General features: G+C 43.9%; 1 protein-coding gene across 21 annotated transcripts in view; it reads left to right on the top strand.

Annotated features, from left to right (window-relative positions):
• Positions 1-26,013, top strand: part of CAST (calpastatin) — a 251,044-nt gene that overhangs the window by 108,259 nt on the left and 116,772 nt on the right. For 8 of the 21 annotated variants that reach the window (XM_081498786.1, XM_081498788.1, XM_081498787.1 and 5 more), the window contains exon 1: positions 17,011-17,221. The exons of 8 other annotated variants lie outside the window; for them this stretch is intronic. In XM_081498786.1, the coding sequence (XP_081354912.1) occupies positions 17,153-17,221 (69 nt within the window). In that variant the 5' untranslated portion in view covers positions 17,011-17,152. Of the gene's footprint in view, positions 1-17,010; positions 17,222-17,972; positions 18,141-26,013 lie in introns of those variants that run through there. 5 more of the 21 variants (XM_081498790.1, XM_081498792.1, XM_081498806.1 and 2 more) reach the window with 1 other exon arrangement.

A 26,013-nucleotide genomic window follows, 5' to 3' on the forward strand; every position in this document is an offset into this window, starting at 1 on the left:
ACCATGCCTATTGAAACAAAATGTCTCGATGTGAGACAGTCACTAAGGTCAGGAACACACACTAACAGAAACACAGTAATGGACTCTCCTGGCAGAAACCAGGGGTGCAGTGGGAATAACAGCTCATGGATATGGCAGGAATTTTTTTTAATTAATTTATTTTTTTTATTGAAGGATAGTTGCCTTACAGAATTTTGCTGTTTTCTGTCAAACCTCAACATGAATCAGCCATAGGTATACATATATCCCAAATCAAGCAACTAAACCTTCTTTCAGCTTAAATCCTTTTCACAATTGAACAACAAGTCCATCCTAAAGGAAATCAGTCCTGAATACTCATTGGAAGGACTGATATTGAAGCTGAAACTCCAATACTTTGACCACCTGATGCAAAGAACTTACTCATTTGAAAAGACCCTGATGCTGGGAAAGACTGAAGGCAGGAGGAGAAGGGGTCGACAGAGGATAAGATGGTTGGATGGCATCACCGACTCAATGGACATGAGTTTGAATAAACTCCGGGAGTTGGTGATGGACAGGGAGGGCTGGCGTGCTGCAGTCCATGGGGTCGTAAAGAGTCGGACACAACTGAGCGACTGAACTGAACTGAAATTGTATGAAATGTCATCTCAAACATTCTGAATGTAAGCAACTTTACAGCCTCATAATTGGGGTAGAGAGGTTTCTTCCCCTGGGATACCTCTTTCATGCAGCATAGTCATACCCACACAAAGCCACAAACACCTCCTGTAACAAAAATGTGACTGGTGCACCTCCCTTGTACTAACACTCTTCTGGGCCCTGAGGAAAGATCAGCGAGCAAGAGAGACAAAGTTGCCACTGCTTTATTAGTCAGACTTGGCTTAACAGGTCAGCTTTACTGTGTGTGATTCCCAGAGTCAGGGCTTCAGAGTCGATCTAAGCTGTCGTGATTCCTGGCTCTGTGTGTGTGTATCTCTCTATATAGACACTATATATGTGTATCTATTTATATATTATATACACTATATATATGATATATTATAAATATCAGTCATGTCCAACTCTTCGTGACCCCACGGACCATATACAGTTCATGGTATCTTCAGGCCAGAATATTGGAGTGGGTAGCCATTCCCCTCTCCAGGGAATCTTCCCAACCCAGGGATCGAACCCAGGTCTCCCGCTTTGCAAGTGGATTCTTTACCAACTGAGCTATCAGGGAAGCCCATATATATATATATATATATATATATATATATATATATATATATATATTTTTTTTTTTTTTATACACACTATATACGTATATAAATAGATACATTTATCACATCCAATCTATGGTGATTCCTGGCTCTGTGTGATCATGAAGACATGTATAGAAGTTCATAGAAGTTCATAGTACAGACGTACTGAATAAAGTGCTGCATAAATCGTAACCATTATATTTATGAGCATTTGTTGAAAGAAGCCGTTCTTCAAAGATTTTGCCATTTAAAGGAGAGCAATATCCCCCAAATACTAATTTAAGTGCTGAAATTTCAACCCAGAGAGAGAGAGAAACGGACGGGTTTGTGAGGGCAAGAATGTGAAGGGGATACGGCAGAGCACAGGGGTGTCTCTGAGTGCCCTGTTCTGAGAGGACGAGACTGCCAAGACCCGTGAGGAAGTGAGCTTCAGACAGCTTGCGAAAGGGAGTGTTGAAAGAGTGAAGAGGAAAACTTGAGCAAGGAGATCCGAAGCCTCATAAAGACAACCTAAAAGGTGGGCTCAACCACACAGAGAGAAGGGAGGTCATAGCCCTTCTTCCTAAGAATGTTGTGGAAACACAACCTGAGTAAAGGTGGTTAACTCTTTCTAGCCTAAATGCTCATATCAGAGTTCAGATTTGCAAGAGGCGTTTCCTGGTACAGGAAGAAACTGGACAAGGTCTGAATCATTTTTGAGCTGGGGCTTTATACCTGTTCAGCATTCTGCCTCCTGAGTGTATTTGTTGGCTAAGGCTGCCAGAACAACAGCTAGGGCTGGCTTAGAACAACCGAAATGTATTCTATCTTAGCTCTGGAGGTGGAAGCCCAAAAGCAGTGTGTCAGCAGGGTCTCAGTCCTTTTGAAGATGCCTGTCTCAGGTCTCTCTACAGCTTCTGGTAGTTTCTCAGCTTTTAGCACATAACTCCAGTGCACACATGGTATCCTCCCTGTGTGTGCATCGGCACCCCAATTTCTTCTTTTTCTGACATCCATCATCCTGGCTTAGGGCCCATCTAATGACCTTATTTTACCTTTACTATTTCTGTAAAACCCTATCTCCAAATAAGGTCAAATTCTGTGGTATGGGGTTAATATTCCAACATGCCTTTTTTGGAGGGACACAGTTAAACTCATAACACAGAAAAAGGAAACAGATCTCATCATTAAAGTACTATTGGCTTGAGTAGTACAAAGTGAAGTGAAGTCACTCAGTCGTGTCCGACTCTGCGACTCCACGGACAGTAGCCTACCAAGCCCCTCCATCCATGGGATTTTCCAGGCAAGAGTTCTGGAGTGGACTGCCATTTCCTTCTCCAGGGGATCTTCCCAACCCAGGGATCGAACCCGGGTCTCCTGCATTGCAGACAGACACTTTACCATCTGAGCCATGAGGGAAGTCCCAATAGTACAAAGCAATACCAAAATTCATATCAAGTAAAAATCCTGTAGAAGCAAAAGAGTTTTACAAAGCAATGAAGCTTCTTTGCAAGAAGGCTGTTTTTCAGTTCAGCTGCTCAGTCGTGTCCGACTCTTTGTGACCCCATGAATCCCAGCACGCCAGGCAGGCCTCCCTGTCCATCACCAACTCCCGGAGTTTACCCGAACCCATGTCCATCGAGTTAGTGATGCCATCCAGCCATCTCATCCTCTGTCGTCCCCTTCTCCTCCTGCCGCCAATCCTTCCCAGCATTAGGGTCTTTTCCAATGAGTCAATACTTCGCATGAGGTGGCCAAAGTATTGGAGTTTCAGCTTCAACATCAGTCCTTCCAATGAACACCCAGGATTGATCTCCTTTAGGATGGACTGGTTGGATCGCCTTGCAGTCCAAGGGACTCTCAAGAATCTTCTCCAACACCACAGTTCAAAAGCATCAATTCTTCGGTGCTCAGCTTTCTTCACAGTCCAACTCTCACATCCATACCACTGGAAAAACCATAGCCTTGACTAGACGGACTTTTGTTGGCAAAGTAATGTCTCTGCTTTTTAATATGCTATCTAGGTTGGTCATAACTTTCCTTCCAAGGAGTAAGCATCTTTTAATTTCATGGCTGCAATCACCATCTGCAGTGATTCTGGAGCCCCAAAAAATAAAGTCTGACACAGTTTCCACTGTTTCCCCATCTGTTTCCCATGAAGTGATGGGACCAGAGGCCATGATCTTAGTTTCCTGAATGTTGAGCTTTAAGCCAACTTTTCACTCTCCTCTTTCACTTGCATCAAGAGGCTCTTTAGTTCTTCTTCGCTTTCTGCCATAAGGGTGGTGTCATCTGCACATCTGAGGTTAATGATGTTTCTCCCGGAAATCTTGATTCCAGCTTGTGCTTCTTCCAGCCCAGCATTTCTCATGAGGTACTCTGCATATAAGTTAAATAATCAGGGTGACAATATACAGCCTTGACATACTCCTTTTCCTATTTGGAACCAGTCTGTTGTTCCATGTCCAGTCCTAACTGTTGCTTCCTGACCTGCATACAGATTTCTCAAGAGACAGGTGGTCAGGTGGTCTGGTATTCCCATCTCTTTCAGAATTTTCCACAGTTTATTGTGATCCACACAGTCAAAGGCTTTGGCATAGTCAGTAAAGCAGAAATAGATGTTTTTCTGGAACTCTCTTGCTTTTTCAGTGATCCAGCGGATGTTGGAAATTTGATCTCTGGTTCCTCTGCCTTTTCTAAAACCAGCTTGAACATCTGAAAGTTCATGGTTCACATATTGCTGAAGCCTGGCTTGGAGAATTTTGAGCATTACTTTAGTAGCGTGTGAGATGAGTGCAATTGTGTGGTAGTTCGAGCATTCTTTGGCATTGCCTTTCTTTGGGATTGGAATGAAAACTGACCTTTTCCAGTCCTGTGGCCACTGCTGAGTTTTCCAGATTTGCTGGCATATCGAGTGCAGCACTTTCACAGCATCTTCCAGGATTTGAACTAGCTCAACTGGAATTCCATCACCTCCAGTACCTTTGTTTGTAGTGATGCTTCCTAAGGCCCACTTGACTTCACATTCCAGGATGTCTGGCTCTAGGTGAGTGATCACACCATCGTGATTATCTGGGTCGTGAAGATCTTTTTTGTACAGTTCTTCTGTGTATTCTTGCCACCACCTCTTCTTAATATCTTCTGCTTCTGTTATGTCCGTACCATTTCTGTCCTTTATTGAGCCCATCTTTCCATGAAATGTTCCCTTGGTTAGGGAATGTTCTAATTCTCTTGAAGAGATCTCTAGTCTTTCCCATTCTGTTGTTTTCCTCTATTTCTTTGCATTGATCACTGAGGAAGGCTTTCTTATCTCTTGTTGCTATTCTTTGGAACTCTGCATTCAGATAGGAATATCTTTCCTTTTCTCCTTTGCTTTTCACTTCTCTTCTTTTCACAGCTATTTGTAAGGCCTCCTCAGACAGCCATTTTGCTTTTTTGCATTTCTTTTTCATGGGGATGGTCTTAATCCCTGTCTCCTGTACAATGTCACGAACCTCCATCCATAGTTTATCAGGCACTCTGTCTTTCAGATCTAGTCCCTTATATTTCTCACTTCCACTGTATAATCATAAGGGATTTGATTTAGGTCATATTTAATCAAAATATCATTCACATACTACACAATTAACTCAATTTAGCTATGCAATTCAGTGGTTTTTAGTATATTCATGAACAGGTAAAGCACCAGGCAATTCTAGGATATTTTTTTATCACCTCGAAAAGAGACCCCAAACCCTTTAGCTATCACCCTCCTGTCATAGGGCTTCCCTGATAGCTCAGCTAGTAAAGAATCCACCTGCAATGCAGGAGACCCCGGTTTGATTCCTAAGTTGGGAAGATCCTCTGGAGAAGGGATAGACTACCCACTCCAGTATTCTTGAGCTTTCCTGGTGGCTCAACTGGTAAAAAAAAATCCGCCTGCAATATGGGAATGGAAGACTTGAGTTTGATCCCTGGGTTGGGAAGTTCCCCTGGAGAAGGGAACGGCTACCCACTCCAGTATGCTGGCCTGGAGAATTCCATGGACCGTATAGTCCACGGGGTCACAAAGAGCCAGACAAGACTGAGCGACTTTCACTTTCTCCTGTCTTTACAACCTTCTCACCCCACCAGCCAACCCAGAACAGCTGCTAATCAACTTTCTGTCTCTATAGATCTACATATTCTGAACATTTCATTTAAAAGGAATCGTGTAATATATGACCTTTGATGACTGACTAGACGTATTACTTTTATAATCTCCAGATGTACTCTGAAGAACAGATAGTTAAGGTACCTTGGAAAATTCATTGTTATCATTACAGATATTGAATCACCCACTTTGAAATATAATCTCAATCCCCAACCCACAAGATGTATGTAGCCCAACCACATTCCACTCGCCAGGCCATTATCAGTGTTTGTATGCAGCAAAGAATAACCTTAGCACAGCGCAGTGGTTAGGCTCACACACCAGAGAGTGAAACCTCCAGATTCAAATGCTCAGGCTGTCAGTTAGCAGCTCTGCAACCCAGGGCAAATTATTCAACTTCTCTGGGCCTTAGTCTCCTCATCTGTAACATAGGGAAAATAACGATCCCTACCTCATAAGGGAGAAACGAGCAAATATTACTGAGTGTGGAGAGCCATTCAATACAAATAGCACCACCAAGTGTTTTTAGACAGCTCTGCTGACCTCCTGATCTTATGTGATCAGAGACCATTTCAGTTATAAGCATTTTTTTAAATTACCCAGTCTACTCCTTTCATCTTTTGAAGACGGAAGTTTAGCCTGAAAAGACTCAATAATGTGTTCTTACTCATTCCATAAATATTTTTTGAGGACATAGTCTGTGCCAGGGAGAGTCTCAAGTTTTGTGAATACGATTGAAATGGTCCTTTTCATCATGGAGTCTAGTGGAGGATGTGGATAAGCAGGCAAGAGGTGAATCAAAGAACATCAGTATTCACAATGATTTTACCTCCATTGGACCCTTTAGGAGACCCTTTGCATCGTGGCAGAAGGAAACAAGGGGGATTAGAACAAGAGAACATCTGGTTGATTTCTGAAGTGTTAATAGAAGTTTCTGAGCAGGGGATTGGGAGAAGGTAGTTAAAGTAAGATACAGAGAGAAAGGATTTTAAAGATGCTTTGCTGAGTGTTCAGATTCTGTGCCCACTCATCACCTTCAACTACAGTGAGGATTAAAATGCTTTTAGTTCCTTTTGGAGCACTGAGCCACTATTTCTTTAAATATAAGCCAAATTTAGGATTGAGCCGTGTTCTGGGCTTTCTATGGGCTCAGGGTATTACAGCGTAATGCAGTGCTGGGGAAGGTTAGAGCCTTGGGGATGGGAAGGCAGGAGTATTTCAGAAGGAAAGTGAGTGCAGGCAGGAACTGGGAAGTACGGGTGTCCCCCAGGACCTGAAGGCAGGAACACAATGGCCTGAAGGCACAAGGTTGCAGATAGGGCTTTCTGGGACAGGATGACCCTGCAGGTCCTGGGAGGCCATGTTAAAGGATCAGAACATCACCCCATTGGCACCATGGAACCACCAGGACCGTAAACAAGAAGAGGGATGACTCACACATCGATCATTAGTTGTTGGCCCGTGAGCATAGTGCACTAACTGTGCAAACTGAGCTCTTTTTAGGAACCCATACTCTCAGAATGGAAAGTTGCAAACTTACTTTTTGGGGAAACTGGCAAAGAAACTTTGGGAAATTAGCAAGGAAGGCAGAAGAAGCTGAAGGCTTAGCGCTTCCGGGCAAGCAGAGGGTGCCTTCTACCCACCTCCTCACCTGCTGCCAGACCTACGGAGCAATCTTTTTGTTTGTTTGCTTGTTTTAATACTACAAGACAAAACTAGAAAATAAAAAGGTTATTTTCTCTTTATTTCTACCCATTCTTACCAATAGCAGTTGTAAAATTGTTGTTTCGATATATCTAGATAGTAGTATTGACAGCATGGCTGCTGTGTGAAACAAGGTGTGTCTCACTTTTGCCTTCTTGAAGACAAACTCAGCTGTAAAAGGAGGAAAATTTTAATTAAGCGGGTTATGTTTTCAAGCCTAATGTTCTGTTATACAGCAGTTTGACAGCACATATTTGCAACATTTATTCTCTCCTCCATTCTTTTTGCAAAGTTCTATGGTGTTACATAGCCTTGAGGGGTGTAGCAGATGTGATAAAAAACCTGAATCCCACCCAGGGATGAAAGAGCCCTACTCAGGTTCCTACCCCAGCTCCTTGGAGTACCACCATAGCCCCCTTAGGGGTTCCCACCACTTAAGGGAGACAACCCCCCCCCCCTTTCTTAAAGTCACGCTCCTTCCCCCTTCAACTCATCTAAGGACTGGTTGATGCAGGCTTATTAAGGCTCAGCTCTCTCTTGCCAACCCTGGAAATCTCTAAAGGGCATCGTATCTTCGTCATTCCCTGCAGGATTGTGTGAGGCTTCTGCCGGGTCTGCACTCCAGCTCAACTTCTTTCTTTGCTCATCTTTCCCTTCCTTACCCAGGTATTGAGCCCAAGAGGAGTCCCTAATATCCTCCGGGAAACAAGAGGTGGCTCAGCCCTCAGTGTTCCACCCAGATAAAAAGCAGAAAATTGTGTCCAGCTGAAGAACAAGGCCTGAAGGTATATGTGAGTGTCTTACTCCCTTCAGTTCAGTTCAGTTCAGCTCAGTTGTTCACTCATGTCCGACTCTTTGTGACCCCATTGACTGCAGCACGCCAGGCCTCCCTGTCCATCACCATCTCCCAGAATTTACTCAAACTCATGTCCATTGAGTCAGTGTCATCCAACCATCTCATCCTCTGTCGTCCCCTTCTCCTCCCACCTTCAATCTTTCCCAGCATCGGGGTCTTTTCCAATGAGTCAGCTCTTCGCATCAGATGGCCAAAGTATTGGAGTTTCAGCTTCAACATCAGTCCTTCCAATGAACGCCCAGGGCTGATTTCCTTTAGGATGAACTGGTTGGATCTCCTTGTAGTCCAAGGGACTCTCGAGTCTTCTCCAACACCACAGTTCAAAAGCATCAATTCTTTGGCGCTCAGCTTTCTTTACAGTCCAACTCTCACACCATACATGACTACTGGAAAAACCATAGCCTTGACGAGACAGACCTTTGTTGGCAAAGTAATGTCTTACTACCTGGAAGGATGTAAAGGCTGAGAAGTAAAACCTGAGGTCCCCTGTATAGGTGTGTGTATGACTCAAGTTCTTTTTTGGTAGAGGTGAAAACTAAAAGCTATTTCATCTGCTCTTGATTCTCTTTCCTTTCTTTCTCCTCTGACCCTCCAATCTTCCATCTTATGGAAAGAATGGAAAGAATCTTCCATTCTTTCTCCCTCCCTCTTCTCATCTGCCATCCACGCACAAGCCCAGGGTGAGCTGAGAAGCAAGGTGTCTTAGTCCATTCAGGCAACTGTAACAAAACACCACAGACTGCGGGGCCTAGGAACAACAGAAATGATTTTCTCAAAGTTCTGGAGGCCAGAAGTCTGAAATCAGGGTGCCAGCATGGTTGGGTGAGGGCCTCTTCCAAGTGGCAGACTTCTTGTTGTATTCTTGTAAGGTGGAAAGGGCAAGGGAGCTCTCACAGGGATATTGCATAAGGGCATTAATTTCATTCATGAGGGCTCTGCCCTCAGGACCTACCACTTCTCACCTACTAATGCCACCAGCTTGGGCATTGTCATCCCAACTTAGGAATTTGAGGGGACACAGACATTCAAGCAATGACAAGGCTCCTATGGCTTAAAGATCATCTCCTATAGGTCAGCACTCCATTTCCTTTATGCACAGAACTTCAGGGCTTCCCTGGTGGCTCAGCTGGTAAAGAATCCGCCTGCAATGTGGGAGAACTGGGTTCTATCTCTGGGTTGGGAAGATTCCCCTGGAGAAGGGAACGGCTATCCACCCCAGGATTCTGGCCTGGAAAATTCCATGGACTGTATAGTCCGTGGGGTCGCAGAGTCAGACACGACTGAGTGACTTTCACTTTCACTTTTCACTTTTTCACCCCTGAAGGCATTCTTCTGGATAATTCAAGTCAGAAGCATGTAGCTCCTACTCGGATACATGTTGGTTAAAAGGGAAAGGAGACTCTGAGAGCCTTTGCATTTTTTTTGCTACTTTGTCTTTGCTGGTTTCCTAGAATGTTTATTTTCTGGTTTACTTAGGCAAACATTACTATGGGATGGAGCAAACTTGGCTGAGAATCTTGAAATGGCCAACAGGATAGGCACGTTTCAGTGGGATCAGAGGGCACTTGGATGTCAGCCAGAAGGTCCAGGTTTTCAGGGGTAAATTCCCCTCCGGGGGTCCAGACTGTGGATACCTTTGAAAAACGCTCTGCCTCCTTTTCAGTTTTTACCCACTAGCTGCATTACCAAAAACCTCTAAGCAGAGCCAATGGACACTCCCTCCTTTGTCTGACCCAGCCTTTGAGTGACCCTTTATACCGTGGGTCATGGGTTCCCTCATAGTTCAGTTGATAAAGAATCCGCCTGCAATGCAGGAGACCCAGGTTCGATTCGTGGATCAGGAAGATGCCCTGGAGAAGGGATAGGCTACCCACTCCAGTATTCTTGGGCTTCCCCTCGTGGCTCAGCTGGTAAAGAATCCACCTGCAATGCAGGAGACCTGGGTTCTATCCCTGGGTTGGGAAGATCCCATGGAGAAGGGAAAAGCTACCCACTCCAGTATTCTTGCCTAGAGAATTTTGTGAACCAAGGCTACAGTCCATGGGATCACAAACAGTTGGACATGACTGAGCGATGAACAAACTTTAATTTGCATTACAAAGACCTTGTTTTCTACATATTGAAGGTTTGTGACAGCCTTGCATCGATCAAGTTTATCAATGCTATTTTTCTAGGAGCACTTGCTCATTTCATATCTCAAATTTTTGTAGATTCTGCAATATTTCAGACTTTTTCATTATTATTATACTTATGGTGCTCTATGATCATTGACAGTTGATATTACCATGGTAATTGATTTTGGTTTGTATTTTTTAATTAATATATATGTACATTACTTTTTTAAACATGCTGTTTATTGCACACTTAATGGATACAGTGTAAACATAACTTTTATCTTCAGTTCAATCAGTTCAGTCATTCAGTTGTGTCTGACTCTTTGCGACCCCATGGGCTGCAGCACGCCAGGCTTCCCTATCAGTCACCAACTCCCGGAGTTTACTCAAACTCATATCCATTGAGTCAGTGATGCCATCCAACCATCTCATCCTCTGTCGTCCCCTTCTCCTCCTGCCTTCAATCTTGCCCAGCATCAGGGTCTTTTCCAACAAGTCAGTTGTTCCAATCAGGTGGCCAAAGTACTGGACTTTCAAACTCAGCCTCAGTCCTTCCAATGAATATTCAGGACTGATCTCCTTTAGGATGGACTGGTTGGATCTCCTTGCAGTTTAAAGGACTCCAAGAGTCTTCTCCAACACCACAGTTCAAAACATCAATTCTTCAGTGCTCAGCTTTCTTTATAGTCCAACTCTCACCACTCCAGTACTCTTGCCTGGAAAATCCCACGGACGGAAGAGCCTGGTAGGCTGCAGGCTATGGGGTCGCTAGGAGTCGGGCATGACTGAGCAACTTCACTTTCACTTTTCACTTTCCTGCACTGGAGAAGAAAATGGCAACCCACTCCAGTGTTCTTGCCTGGAGAATCCTAGGGATGGGGGAGCCTGGTGGGCTGTCATCTATGGGGTCGCACAGAGTTGGACACGACTGAAGTGACTTAGCAGTAGCAGCACATCCATACATGACTACTGGAAAAACCATATCCTTGACTAGACAGATATTTGTCGGCAAAGTAATGTCTGCTTTTTAATATGCTGTCTAGGTTGGTCATAGCTTTTCTTCCAAGGAGCAAGCGTCTTTTAATTTCATGGTTGCCATCACCATGTGCAGTGATTTTGGAGCCCCAGAAAATAAAGTCTCTCACTGTTTCCCATTGTTTCCCCATCTATCAGCCATGAAGTGATGGGACCAGATGCCATGATCTTAGTTTTCTGAATGTTGAGTTTAAGCCAACTTTTTCACTCTCCCCTTTCACTTTCATCAAGAGGCTCTTTAGTTGTTTGCTTTCTGCCATAGGGGTGGTGTCATCTGCATATCTGAGATTATTGATATTTCTCCCAGAAATCTTGATTCCAGCTTATGCTTCATCCAGCCTGCCATTTCACATGATATGCTCTGCATGTAAGTTAAATAAGAAGGGTGACAATATACAGCGTTGACATACTCCTTTCCAAATTTGGAACCAATTTGTTGTTCCATGTCCAGTTCTAACTGTTGCTTTTTGACCTGCATACAGATTTCTCAGGAGGCAGGTCAGGTGATCTGGTATTTCCATCTCTTTCAGAATTTTCCACGGTGTGTTGTGATCCACACAATCAAAGGCTTTGGTGTATACAATAAAGCAGAAGTAGATGTTTTTCTGGAACTCTCTTGCTTTTTTGATGATCCATCAGATGTTGGCAATTTGATCTCTGGTTCCTCTGCCTTTTCTAAAACCAGCTTGAACATCTGGAAGTCCACAGTTCACGTACTATTGAAGCCTGGCTTGGAGAATTTTGAGCATCACTTTGCTGGGGTGTGGGATGAGTGCAATTGTGTGGTAATTTGAACATTCTTTGGCATTGCCTTTCTTTGGAATTGGAATGAAAACTGACCTTTTCCAGTCCTGTGGCCACTGCTGAGTTTTCCAAATTTGCTGGCATATTGAGTGCAACACTTTCACAGCATCATCTTTTAGGATTGAAATAGCTTAACTAGAATTCCATCACCTCCACTAGCTTTGTTCATAGTGATGCTTCCTAAGGCCCACTTGACTTCAAATTCCAGGATGTCTGGCTCTAGGTGAGTAATCACACCATTGTGGTTATCTAGGTCATGAAGATCTCTTTTGTAATAGTTCTTTTGTGTATTCTTGCCACCTCTTCTTAATATCTTCTGCTTCTCTTAGGTCCATACCATTTCTGTCCTTTATTGAGCCCATCTTTGCATGAAATGTTCCCTTGTTATCTCTAATTTTCTTGAAGAGATCTCTAGTCTTTCCCATTCTATTGTTTTCCTCTACTTCTTTTTTATTGATCACTGAGGAAGGCTTTCTTATCTCTCCTTGCTATTCTTTGGAACTCTGCATTCAGATGGGTACATCTTTCCTTTTCTCCTTTGCTTTTCACTTCTCTTCTTTTCACAGCTATTTGTAAGGCCTCCTCGGACAACCATTCAGCATTTTTCCATTTCTTTTTCTTGGGGATGATCTTGATCACTGCCTCCTGTGCAATGTCATGAACCTCCGTCCATAGATCTTCCGGCAGTCTCGCTATCAGATCTAATCTCTTGAATGTATTTGTCTCTTCCTCTGTACAATTGTAAGGTATTTGATTAGGTCATACCTAAATGACCTTTATCTTCACTGGGAAACAAAAATTTCATGTGACTTGCTTTATTGTGACAGTCGCTTCATTGCAGTGGTCTGGAACCAAACCTGCAATATCTCAGCAGTATGCCTCTACTTAGAAAATGTGCAAATAAAAATATAGTAAAAGTTGCCATATAAGTTTTAAATGAGCTTCCCAAGATCCTCAAGTCGTGGTCATGGTATCAAAGTTCCCAATTCCTCACCAACTACGAGAGAAAGTGAAAACATCAATCTTCTTCTTCACCTTCTTTGAAATTCTTTACTTGTAATCATTAATGTGCTGTTAGCTTGTAATTTTTCTACTTATATGAAGTCTGACTCTTGAGCAAAGCGTGAAGGCTGAAGTAACTCATTCTCTTACAGATTTTGGTATCAGTTGTATCATGAGCCCAGTGTGGCTGTTTAATAATAAGTTAATACATGGATTGATTACTCCTGAACTTGAACCAGTGGCTCTAGCCAGGTGGGTGGGCTCCTTCGTATTTCCTGATCTATCCCCACTTTGAAAGAAATGTTCCCTTGGTAGCTCTGATTTTCTTGAAGAGATCTCTAGTCTTTCCCATTCTATTGTTTTCCTCTATTTCTTTGCATTCATCACTGAGGAAGGCTTTCTTATATCTCCTTGCTATTCTTTGGAACTCTGCATTCAAATGGGTATATCTTTCCTTTTCTCCTTTGCCTTTTGCTTCTCTTCTTTTCTCAGCTAATTGTAAGGCCTCCTCAGACAGCCATTTTGCCTTGCTGCATTTCTTTTTCTTGGAGATGGTCTTGATCCCTGTGTCCTGTACAATGTCACAAACCTCCATCCATAGTTCTTCAGGCAGTCTGTCTATCTGACCTAATCCCTTGAATCAATTTCTCACTTCCACTGTATAATCATTAGGGATTTGATTTAGGTCATACCTGAATGGTCTAGTGGTTTTCCCTACTTTCTTCAATTTAAGTCTGAATTTGGCAATAAGGAGTTCATGATCTGAGCCACAGTCCACTCCTGGTCTTGTTTTTGCTGACTGTATAGAGCTTCTCCATCTTTGGCTGCAAAGAATACAATCAATCTGATTTTGGTATTGACCATCTGGTGATGTCCATGTGTAGAGTCTTCTCTTGTGTTGTTGGAAGAGGGTGTTTGCTATGACCAGTGTGTTCTCTTGCGGAAACTCTGTTAGCCTTTTCCCTGCTTCATTCTGTACTCCAAGGCCAAATTTGCCTGTTACTCCAGATATCTCTTGACTCCTTACTTTTGCAAAAGATGCTCGTGCATCTTTTTGTGGGTGTTAGCTCTAGGAGGTCTTTTAGGTCTTCATAGAACTGTTCAACTTCAGCTTCTTCAGAATTACTGGCTGGAGCATAGACTTGGATTTACTCTGGTATGGAATGGTTTGCCTTGGAAATGAACAGAGATCATTCTGTTGTTTTTGAGATGGCATCCAAGTACTGCCTTTCAGACTCTTTTGTTGACTGTCATGGCTACTCCATTTCTTCTAAGGGATTCTTACCCACAGTAGTAGATATAATGGTCATTTGACTTAAATTCACCCATTCCAGTCCATTGTAGTTCACTTATTCCTAAAATGTCAATGTTCACCCTTGCCATCTCCTGCTTGGCCACTTCTAATTTACCTTGATTCATGGACCTAACATTCCAGGTTCCTATGCAATATTGCGCTTTACAGCATCAGACTTTACTTCCATCACCAGTCACATCCACAACTGATTGCTGCTTTTGAAGAATTGATGCTTTTGAACTGTGGTGTTGGAGAACTCTTGAGAGTCTCTTGGACTGCAAGGAGATCAAACCAATCAATCCTAAAGGAAATCAGTCCTGAAAATTCATTGGAAAGACTGATGCTGAAACTCCAATACTTTGGCTACCTGATGCGAAGAACTGACTCATTTGAAAAGACCCTGATGCTGGGAAAGATTGAAGGCAGGAAGAGAAGGGGAGGACAGAGGATGAGATGGTTGGATGGCATCACCAACTCAATGAACATGAGTTTGAGTAAACTCTGGGAGTTGGTGATGGACAGGGATGCCTGTAGTGCTGCAGTCCATGGTCGCAAACAGTCGGACATGACTGAGCGACCGAACTAAACTGAACTGATCCCCATTTTCTTCTGACCACGTCTCACCAGCCAGTCAGCCAGCTCACACCTGCTTTCCCATCTTATAGTCCCCCAAACCCACAGGACTCCAAATTCCCAAAGTACATTTGTATTTATTCACCCACTGTGTGTCTTTCGATGCCACCCAAATGATCATGTGTTACAAATGCTATATGACTTCAGCTAAACTTGTAAGTCCCTGGAGGGCAGGAAATATATATGTTAACCTTTATATCGCTCCCTCTACAGTCCTTTTCATCGTGCTTTACATGGAAGCCTTTAAAGTATGAAACTAGCCAGTTTAAGCTCAGTTTTACTTTTTATTTTTGGTTGTGCTGGGTCCATTGTTGAGCACAGGCTTTCTCTAGTTGCGATGAGGGGGGCTACTCTTCACTGCGGTGCCCGGGCTTCTCATCGCTGAGGCTTCTCTTGCGGTGAAGCACAGGCTCTAGGTGCATAGGCTTCAGTAGTTGTAGCATGTGAGCTCAGTAGTCATGGCACATGGGCTTAGTTGCCTCCTGTGGCATGTGAAATCTTCCTGGACCAGGAATCAAACCTGTGTCCCCTGCATTGACAGGCAGATTGTTATCCACTGTACCACCAGGGAAGTCCTAAGTTCAATTTCAATACTCCATTAAAAAATAACTCAAACTGTAATGGGAACTGTTCTTCCAGAGTCAGAGTAATGTACTTGGGGATACTGAATCTAGGCCCTTTAGGATCCTGGGAGAGGTGGTTCCAATTCCTGGGCCTGGAGGTGGGGCCATTATATCACCCCTTTCGTTTTACGTTTGCTTAAATTACTGTAGGTGTTTGATCACAATCATAAAAGCATTTTTCAGGTTTATGACATATTTTCCCTAATTATGAATGTAACTGATGCCATCAATCAGTTTTTCTTGAATGGGCAATAATAGGCCCCTTATCCAAGTTGATTCAGGTATATATAAATTGTCTTAGGTTCATCCTAAACAGCACTTCCTGGTTTGGGGCTGTGAATTATAACAAGCCATAAGTGAAATGTTACAAGCCAGACTAGAAAAGGCTCCTTTGCAGTGATTGCCTGCCTGTGGTTGCTGCCGGTTTGTGACGATTCCGACAGAGGTAAACCTGTTAATGCTGTTTTTTGGAAATATCAGATACATAGATATTTCCTTTAAGAAGAAATGCATTGAAATTACCCCTTCCTGCTCCTCCCCCCCCATGAAGAATGAAGCTAGCTGGTCCCTTGAATAAAGGGAAGTCAGAATGCCCAAAATGAGAAGGGAGAAGGAAACATTCTGCCAAGGTCCATTCAGCATAACTAGTCTTTCTTTGTAACCTGCACCCCCTCTCCCCAACTGTCTGAAACACAGCACTGAAGAGACTAGTGGCTCCAAGGCCCAAATTGGCAATGCCAGGGCAGGGTTAACAGGTTTTCTTCTGTCAGATCTTCACAAACAGGCAGCAACCACAGGCAGCCAATCACCGCAGAGGAGCCAGCCCCTAGTCTGGCTTGTAACATTTCACTCCAGACTAGTTATAATTCACAGCTCCAAACCAGGAAGTGCTGTTTAAGATGAACCAAAGACAAAAGCAATCTGGCCTCCTCGCAAACAAAATTCAACAGCCCCCTGAAAGGCTATGGGGTTTAAACTTGGGACTTTTCTTAGCTTTTGATTGGAACCTAAGACTTCTTCCACGTACAACATCATTGCACTTTCAAAACTACCCCCATCCCACCCCAAAGTAAAGTGGCATAAAACATACAGAGGCCCGCGTGTGTACACACACACACACTCACACACACACTCACAACACACGGAATCACACATAGACCAATTTGTTTCTGCAATCCGCTTCCTTAGCCAGAGGGTCCAGGCCCCGGGCCATTTGAGTTGGTAAGTTCTTCTCCTAGTTAAACCAAAGCAGATTGCAGAAAAGCTGTCTAATTCTTGAGATTCTTAGGGAGGGGGGCTTGAGGTGTAGACGGGGCCACGCCCCGGTTCCGCTCTCCGTGCACAACTGCAAGCCAAGTCTGGGCAAGTCGGAGGAGGAACCCTGCGATCTCCAGCCCCTCCTCTCTGCGAGCCACTGGGGCACCCAAGGAGATCTCGGGTGGGGTGGGTTGGGGTGGGTTGGGGTGGGGTGGGGTGTCCCTGGGAGAAGATACAGGACCCAGGGTGTGAGCTGCAGACAGGGAGCCCCGGGCCGCTGCAGCCGGGGAGCAGCCAGCTGCAGGCAGGAAGGGGAGGGCCCTGCCCGGCGAGGGGGAGCCCCCGCGGGTCGGGGCTGGGTCGGAAAAGCTGCCTCACAGGCGCGCCCGCCAGCCCCTCCGCGCCCTCGCTCCCTCCCAGCGCTCCCCGGCTCGGGCCTCCCTTCCAGGCTCCGCCGCGCCCGCCCGGAGGCAGCGCTCGCACCGGCCTCGCCATGTCCCAGCCGGGCCCGAAGCCCCCCGCCTCCCCGCGACCCCGGCGTGCTGCCCGCCACACCCAGGAGGTGAGTGGCGCTCCTACCGCCGGGCTTGAGTGCGGGGAGGATCTCGGGGCCCCCCGAAGCCTCGGGTCCACCTCCAGAGGGGGGTTAACCTGCCTGGCCTGCTGCCCCTGGGCGCCACCCCTCCCGGGCCCGGAGAAGCATCTGGGGAGAGGGGGATGTGGACTCAGAACCTGCCTCTGGGCAGGTGACTGGAGGGGCCCGCGGATGGCCCTGGGTCCCGGCCAAGTGCACTGGGCGCGGCGCAAGCCACATTGGAGTGGGCTTCCCTGGCCGCTCAGCTGGTGAAGAAGCCGCCTGCTATGCGGGAGACCTGGGTTCGATCCCTGGGCTGGGAAGATCCCCTGGAGAAGGGAAAGGCTACCCACTCCAGTATCCTGGCCCGGAGGAGTCCCTGGACTAGATAGTCCATGGGGTGGCAAAGAATCAGGACACGACTGAGCGACTTTTGCTCACTTCTCACTCATGCGTTGGGAAACGTTGGTGCATGAGTCAGGGGTGGGTGAGAAGCGGACGAGGGTAAAAGTAGAATGAAGTTCATTTGGGAGCCCCCTGGCATTCCGGAGTCTGTAGGACAGTTGAGCAGAAAAGTCGGTTCTTCCGCGTCCAGTCCAGGCTGCAGGGCGTGGCTGCCTGGAGCAATAACACTTCTTTCCTCTGCAGCTTTGAGCCAAACCGGTGGGGCGGGGCGGGGCGGGGTCAGGTGGGGGCGGGATCGGGGTAGGCCCCGCCCAGCTGCCTTGTCCACCGGCTCACAGCCGTGGGGCTAGCAGAGCTCAGCCCCAGCCAGGTCTGTGGCAGGTGGAGTGCAAGCCGGCGGCCCCTTGCTGCGCTGCACCCGTGTCCTCGCCGGGTCCCTCGCTTCGCCACTCGGAGCACATCCGTCGTCGCCATGGCATTTGCAAGCTGGTGGTACAAGACGGTAAATGGGAGCGATCGTCCCTGGGCAGGACTGGGAAGGGAATGTGCTCTGCCTTCCTGGGCTGTAGGCGAGGTCACTGTTCAGGGTTTTGCGGGCGAATGTTGGGGAGCAGGTTGTGACCTCCTCTCAGACCTTCAAGGGAGGCTCCGGGAGAGGCTGAGACCCACCCTGCTGTGGTATGTGGGAGCCAGCTCGGACGTGCACGTGCTAATCGGCGTGAGCTCAGGCACACAAGTTAAATGACATAGGGATTGTTGCTGGAGGAATTCTGCCCTCGAACGCGGATTCCTGGATGAACGCGGACTCAGAAAGAGCTCAGCTCTAGAGTTTGTTTTTAACTCATAAGTAAAGCGCAAAACTTTCAGAGGCATGTTGTTGGGCGTGCATTTTCCGGCGCAAAGTAGAGAGGTAACCAAGATAGTGGGGTGGGGCAAGGAGAAAAATCCCAAAACTCCAAGGAACACAAACGACTGAGATCAAGACCCTTGTTGAGAATGAGAGAGGGAGAGGGAGACTCTACACTTTATTGTTGGATCAGGGGCAAAGATGTTCCATTTATTTAATGCACTGAATTCTTGTCCAGCCATGTAAGTGTGATATCCAGTCAAGCCGGTACTTGTAATGTTTTGAACCAGGAAGCATGCTTTAATATAATATTAGGATGCTTTCCAAAATAATAACAATACACACGTCTTGTTGACAGAAAGGATAGAAATATTTATATCCCATTGATTTATGATGAGAATTGGAAAAATATAGTTAAGTACACCCTTCTCTCTCATCATGTGGTATTGGGAACAGCAAGAGTGTTGTAATCAGACACTCTTTAGAGAGAAACTTTGTATTGGAATCAGTAAAATGTTCCTTTTCAGCCAGTGGCCATTCACTGAGCATCTACTATGTGTCAGACTCAATATTAGCCTCGAAATGGAAAATGAGACAGAATTCTTGTTATTTTTTTTCAACCGGTTTCCACATCTGTAAAACGTGGATGATAATAGGTACCAACATAAGGGTTGCTGAAGACTTAATTCCTAAAAAAAGTACCATACCCATACATTGTTAATGATTGGGAATTTCCATTTCCCTTGAGATGTTTCTTAATGAATGCTTCCTTGTACATTTTCTGGGTTTTTTAAATGTAGCATCTTATTGATGTGCTAAGAGCAAAAGTTTACTTTGAGTCATTATTGTCCTAAGGTTCTTATCAAAATGCACCACATGAATTATCTGCAAATATCAGTAACAGTGGTTCAGAGCTAACATCACTCTTCTTCCACATTCATGAGTCTCTAAAGGAAATTATGCTGGAATATTGGGGTGAAAATAGTTTAAGGTGTGTTTTTAACCCTATTATGTTTAGGCACAGTCTGACATCTTTGCTAAAACCTCTCTTATAATCCAGTGTCGGAACTATTCTAAATTTTCTTTTTCTGCTAGTAGGAACCTCCTAGAATCAGCAACCTGCCTGTGATGAAGCTCTAACTTTTCCCTAACCATAGCTGTTCAAATATATGTGAGCCACATATGTAATTTTAAGTTTTCTAATAGTCACATTAGCTGACAGAGGAAATTAATACTAACAACATATTTTAATTAGCCCACTATATTCTAAATGGTATTATTTCAACATGGAATCAATGTGCAAATCATTGGGATATTGTAAATTTTCTTTTTCCTTTTCTGCAAAATCCAGTGTGTATTTTATACTTAGAGTACATCTCAGTTAACACGACATATTTCAAGGGCTTAATAGACATGAGTGGCTAATGGCTACTGTATTGGACAGTATAACTCTAGACATTGGTTTCTAACCACTTTCCTTTGGTGGCTGTGAGGGGATGACCACAGCCATTTTGAGAATTAAACGAAAGTTGTGGACCACTTTCCCACAACAAAAATATGCACACAAAGAAGACCATCTATAATCCCTTAAAGATCTTTGGAGCCAATTTTATATATGTGTATACACACATATATTTGATTTATATTATATGCTATTAAATATAACATTTCTGCAGTTTATTAATACAAAAATTTTATACAAAAACACTATATAATGCATATCTGCATATATGTATATCATGCTTCAGTAAGTCTTCTAATTAAAATGTCTTTACTGAGATCCTTTAATTACTGAAAAAGATTGTGAATGAGCTAACTTTAAAAATTTAGGCAGAATAAGTTGAAATAATTGAAGGGTGTATCTATGATGTGTTTTGTTTAAGGGATTGCCACCTATAAAGCTAATCAATGATGTATATTTTCCCAGTGAATACCATCAGTATTATGGATCTGATCTTTTGAAGAACTATGTGGTTTTAGTAAAAACAACAAACAAACAAAAAATTTACAAAGCTAGATTTGAAGAACATCTGATGACCTTCATAATGATGAAGCATGAAGAAGAGTAAATTTGGTTGGCTAACACCAGTAATCATATTCCTGAGTCATAAGCTGACTCTATTAGACCGTGTTAATTAAAGATGTTTCTTAGCCTAATTAGACCTATTGGTCCAATGGCAGGCTGATCTGGGAGCTCGGTCATTTGGGAGGTCCCGTCATTGTGACTAGCCTGGGAAGAGTGTCACAAACCTTCCCTGGCAGGACAGACCACTTGGCTGCAGTGACTTTTCAGACTAAGGAATGTAAATTATAGATTCTGTAAAAAGGGCATAGCACCGCCACCTTCTGCCCCGCCCCCAACCCGCCCCCGCCCCGCCGAGGTCTCGGAATTGGTTTGCTTCCCATTGCAGATAAGACTTAGGAGTACACCTGATGATATTATTCTTTAATCCATTTTGCTACTTCCCAGAAATTTAATGGTATTCTATAAATACTTTTTAAAGAATGATGAGGCTTGCTGCTGGTGGTGGAAATGGTGGGTGGCCACTTGAGGTTCCCAGGTGAACTAGTGGGTAATTAGTTCTGAATAGACTGTCTCAACGGAGAAGGCAATGGCACCCACTGGAGAAGGAAATGGCAACCCACTCCAGTATTCTTGCCTGGAGAATCCCAGGGACGGTGGAGCCTGGTGGGCTGCCGTCTATGAGGTCGCACAGAGTCGGACACGACTGAAGTGACTTAGCAACAGCAGCAGCAGACTGTCTCAATGGCGTATGAAACCTCTAAGCAACCCGTCTTTGTTTTGTTTTTTACCTTGAAGTTTTAAAAAAAATTTTATTGTGGTAACATACAGAAAATTTACCATCTTTACCACTTATAGTTGTAAAGTTCAGTGGAATTGAATACTCATAATTCTTGTGCGACCATCACTACCATCTAGCTTCAGAACAATTTTTATCTTGCAGAACTTGGACTCTATACCCATTAAACAATAAATTCTCATTCAATTTTCATATCTACATTTGAACACATGGTACTATATTCCAGTATCTGTGTTCCTTATCATTTTTATTGTATTATGAAAACATTTAACCTGAAATGTACCCTCTTAACAAATTTTTAAGTATACAGTACATTAGTGTTCACTGTAGGTATAATATTGTACAGCAGATCTCTAGAGCTTATTCATTTTCCTTGACTAAAACTTTATGCCTGGTGATCAGTAACTCTGCATTCTCCTCTCCCCTCAGTCCCTGCCAACCATCATTCTACTTTCTGTCTCTATGATTCTGACTATCCTAGGCACCTCAAATCAGTGGAGTTTTATAGTATTTGCCTTTTTGTGACTGGCTTATTTCACTGGACTTCCCTGGTGGCTCAGATAGTAAAGCATCTGCCTGCAATGCGGGAGACCCGGGTTTGATCCCTGGGTCAGGAAGATCTCCTGGAGAAGGAAATGGCACCCACTCCAGTACTATTGCCTGAAAAATCCCGTGGACGGAGGAGCCTGGTAGGCTATACAGTCCATGGGGTCGCAAAGAGTCGAACACGACTGAGTGACTTCACTAATCCCCTCAATATTCATCCATGTTAAAGCATACATCAAAATTTTCTACCTTTTAAGGATGAAATACACACACACAGACAGACACACACACACACAGTGTTTTGCTCATCCGTACAACTACTGTGGAAAACATTAAGGTAGTTCCTCAAAAAATAGCCATCCGTGGAACCAACCCAAGTATACTTGATGATGTCTCTCAGGTCCTGTAGGCTCTATTTGTTGTCGTGTTAAGTCACTCAGTTGTATCTGACTCTTTGTAACCCTCTGGACTGTAGCCTGTCGGGCTCCTCTGTCCATGGGATTCTCCAGGCAAGAATCCTGGAGTGGGTTGCCGTGTCCTCCTCCAGGGGATCTTCTCAACCCAGGGATCAAACCCAGATCTCCTGCACTGCAGGCAGATTCTTTACTATCTGAGCCACCAGGGACGCCCTGTAAGCTCTATTTGCGTTCATCATTTTCCTTTCTGTTCCTCAGACTCTATAATTTCAGTTGTCCTATTTTTGATTGCAATGATTCTTTCTTCAGCCTCCTCAAGTCTGCCTCTGAATCCCTCTAGTGATTTTTTTTTCATTTCAGTTATTGTACATCTCCACTCTAGAATTTCTTTTTGGTTTCTTTTTAGATTATCTATTTTTTATTGGTATTTCCATTTTGTTTATGCATTGTTTTCTTGACTGTCTCCACACTTGCTTTAGTTCTTTGAGCATCTTTAAGGCAGTTGTTTTAAAGTTTTTATCTAGTGTATCTACTATCAGCTTTTTCTCAGGGACAGTTTCTGTTTTTTATTTGTTTTTTGTTTCTCCCCTTGATTGGGCAATACATCTCTATTTCTTTGCATGCTTTGTGATTTTTTTTTTTTTTTTTTTGGTTGAAAACTGGACATTTGAATCGTTGAAAGCTTTGGAAATCAAATTCTCCTCTTTCCCTAGGGTTTGCTGTTTTGTTTTTGATAATGATGAGCTCTTTTTGTGCCAAGGTTCAGCCAAAACTGTACGCTTAAGAGCTTCTCCTGTCTTTTCTGATTCTGTACCTTTTCCTGGGTGTGAGCAATCCGTGATCAGAATACAGATCCACAGTATTTGGAGGGCAGAGTCCTTTTTGCCTTCCTGGTCCCACACTGCATGCTCCAGTGCACTCTTGCTTGCTGTGAGTTGTGTGTGTGTTCAGTCACTCAGTCGAGTCTGACTCTTTGCGACCCCAGGGACTGGAGCCTGCCCAGCTCCTCTGACAATTGGATTTTCCCAGGCCAGAATGCTGGAGTGGGTTGCCATTTCCTCCTCCAGGGGATCTTCCCAACCCAGGGATCAAACCCACTTCTCCTGAGTCTTCTTTACCCCTGAGCCACCTGAACTGTGAATTGGGGATGAGGAATGGGCAGCTGCTGCTGAGATGAGCTGAAATGGATGCAGATTAACCCAAACTTACCATTTGAATGTTCCCCTGGAAGTTGCAAGTCTTTGATAGACTCCAGAACTTCACAGTAGTTACATCAGACAGAGTCTGCCAGGGAGATTTTGTTCCAGGTGGGGAGATGGATTCCTGATACCTCTTACTTCATCTTCCCAGAATCCTCCCTTTAAAATGTTTTAAGGATTGAAATCCTGTTAATGTGATTTTAAACCTGTTCTTCAAGTTGTCTCATTTTCTTTTCATAAAAAATGACCCAGAAAGCTTTGCAGCTACCATAAAGAAAAAATATCAAGTGTCTTTCACTTAAGAGAAGTGTGAAATTACTTGATCCAATGAGTACCATCTATGTAAGTTGCTTCCTCAGATGGAAGAGTCATTTAACTCCAGAAGAAAAAGTATCTATGGTTAGTTTTCCTAAAATTTATGGAATTCCTTCTGACTCTGGAGAACTTTTAGAAAATAGAAATGCTTTGGTAAAGGCCAAAGATGTTCACAGTTGCTTATTCCCCACCTACTATGTGTCACGTTTTGAACAGGGTGCCCTGGACACAAAACTTGAGCTGATGGTCAATTCCTGGTCTTCTCTTCCCTTTCTCTTAGATAAAAATCACAAGCACAGCCTAAAGGCTAGTACAAAAGTAGCAGAGTAGCTCTTGAAATTCTCATGGCGTCATCTTTGACTCAGAGGAAATTCAAAAAGCCTTACTACAGTGGAACCCCTAAGCTAAACATGGCAGAAAGGCAATCAATGTTACTTCTGAAAACTGGGCAAAAAGAAGGTGTTCCCTTATACTGCCACCTGGGCATATCCACTGGAATGTTAAAATGTTAGAGAAAAACAAATGGAGTTCAGGGAAACATGAGGATTTCAGAATTATACATGTGCAGTTAAACCTTAATTTGTGTCTTCTTTTATATGAGAACCCCAAAGAAGGTTATCCTGTATTTCTATAGTTTGATAACATGTGTTTAGAGAAGCAGAAAGATATCATGCATCACACCTTTCATTTACTTACTTTAAATAATTATTCCCCCTATAAAACCTAGCACACAGTGGTTGCTCACTGATTATTTTTTTTAGTAAATGAATTCTTCCTCTCATACTAGCCTTCTCCATTATTTGGGGGTTTTCAGTGTTAAAAGCAAGTAGAAATGGCTAGGATATTCCCTTTGTGTGACTCTGCTGTTGTTTAGTTGCTAAGTTGTGTCCGACTCTTTTGCAGCCCCATGGACTGCAACCTGCCAGGCTCCTCTCTCCGTGGGATTTCCCAGGCAGGAATCCTGGACTGGGTTGCCATTTCCTTCTCCAGGGGATCTTCCCTTCCCAGGGATCGAACCCTGGTCTCCTGCATTGGCAGGCGGATTCTTTACTACTGAGCCTCCAGGGAAACCCTTTGTGTAACTTTAGGGAGATACAAGCTCTTAAGAATATTCAAAAAATTTTGAAATTTTTTTGAGCACAGAGCCAAAGAGAATAATATAATATCCTCCTCTTGTACCCATCACCTTCTATAATTATCAACATTGTAACATTGTGCCTATCCTGCCTTATCTATCTTACTAGAAGCCCCACCAACATACACACCCCACACCCTTGAAGTTTTTTATAGCATGGAAATTGCACAATAAGTGTTATCCCTGTGACCAGCTTGGTGTTTGTTGCTTGAAAAAAAATGAGTTCTCCATTCCCTGTGTACTTTGTTTCCTCATTTGTAATATGGAAATGTAAGACTAATATAATACAGTGTCATGAGGTAGGCAAAGTACTAAACATAAACTTATCAGATGAATCTTGTTCCTTGGTACTTATGGCAAGTTAAAATCTAAATTCCCTGCTGTATTATTTATAGCCTTAGAAAATGAAAGCTTAAACCTTTGTTTCTTCTCATATTCATTTTATTGTCTCATAATTCACCATGCCAATGAAAGAGAAGGAAGCAGAATGACCTTTATTGTGTTCTTAGAATGAGCGAGCCAGTGGGCCAGGCTCCTCATTAACATCAGTTGTTTCATATGTAAGCCAGCCCCTGGGGTAGGCATCATGACCTGCATTTTACAAGGAGAAAACAGAAAGTTTAAATTTTTGGCTCAAAGTCTCATCGTATTTCAGACCCACGTTCCTCCTGTCTTATTCGAGTTTGGGGAATGGAATGGAATACAGGGAGCTGGTTACCAGGTAACAGAAGAGGCTGGGAAGCCAACTGGGGTGGATGAGGCAACACAGGGGTTAGAAATTTAGGAAGCTGCTACCATTCCTAGACTGGAAGGGAAGCAGGATCACCCTGCAGAAGCTGAAACCACTGCTGGCCTGTCCTGTTGGAGGCCCCCATGGAAGCAGCCATCACACGTTCCTGCTACACCAACTGACCTGGGTCAGGGCAGGGAGTCCACCCTAGAGCAAGCAGGTGCACATTGGTCTGCACCAGGGAGCCTGTTTTAAAGCAAAACCAGCTTTATATCTTGAGCCTTATGTTTGTTTGCTGAACAGTCTTGTTTTAGAAAGCAGAATACATGCAAAAATAGATTTTTAAGGGACTTTGCAGGAAACAT

The sequence above is a fragment of the Giraffa tippelskirchi genome, chromosome 6 (assembly GCF_054371585.1).
Source record: "Giraffa tippelskirchi isolate mGirTip1 chromosome 6, T2T-mGirTip1v1.2.pri, whole genome shotgun sequence".
Classification (NCBI taxonomy): Eukaryota; Metazoa; Chordata; class Mammalia; order Artiodactyla; family Giraffidae; genus Giraffa; species Giraffa tippelskirchi.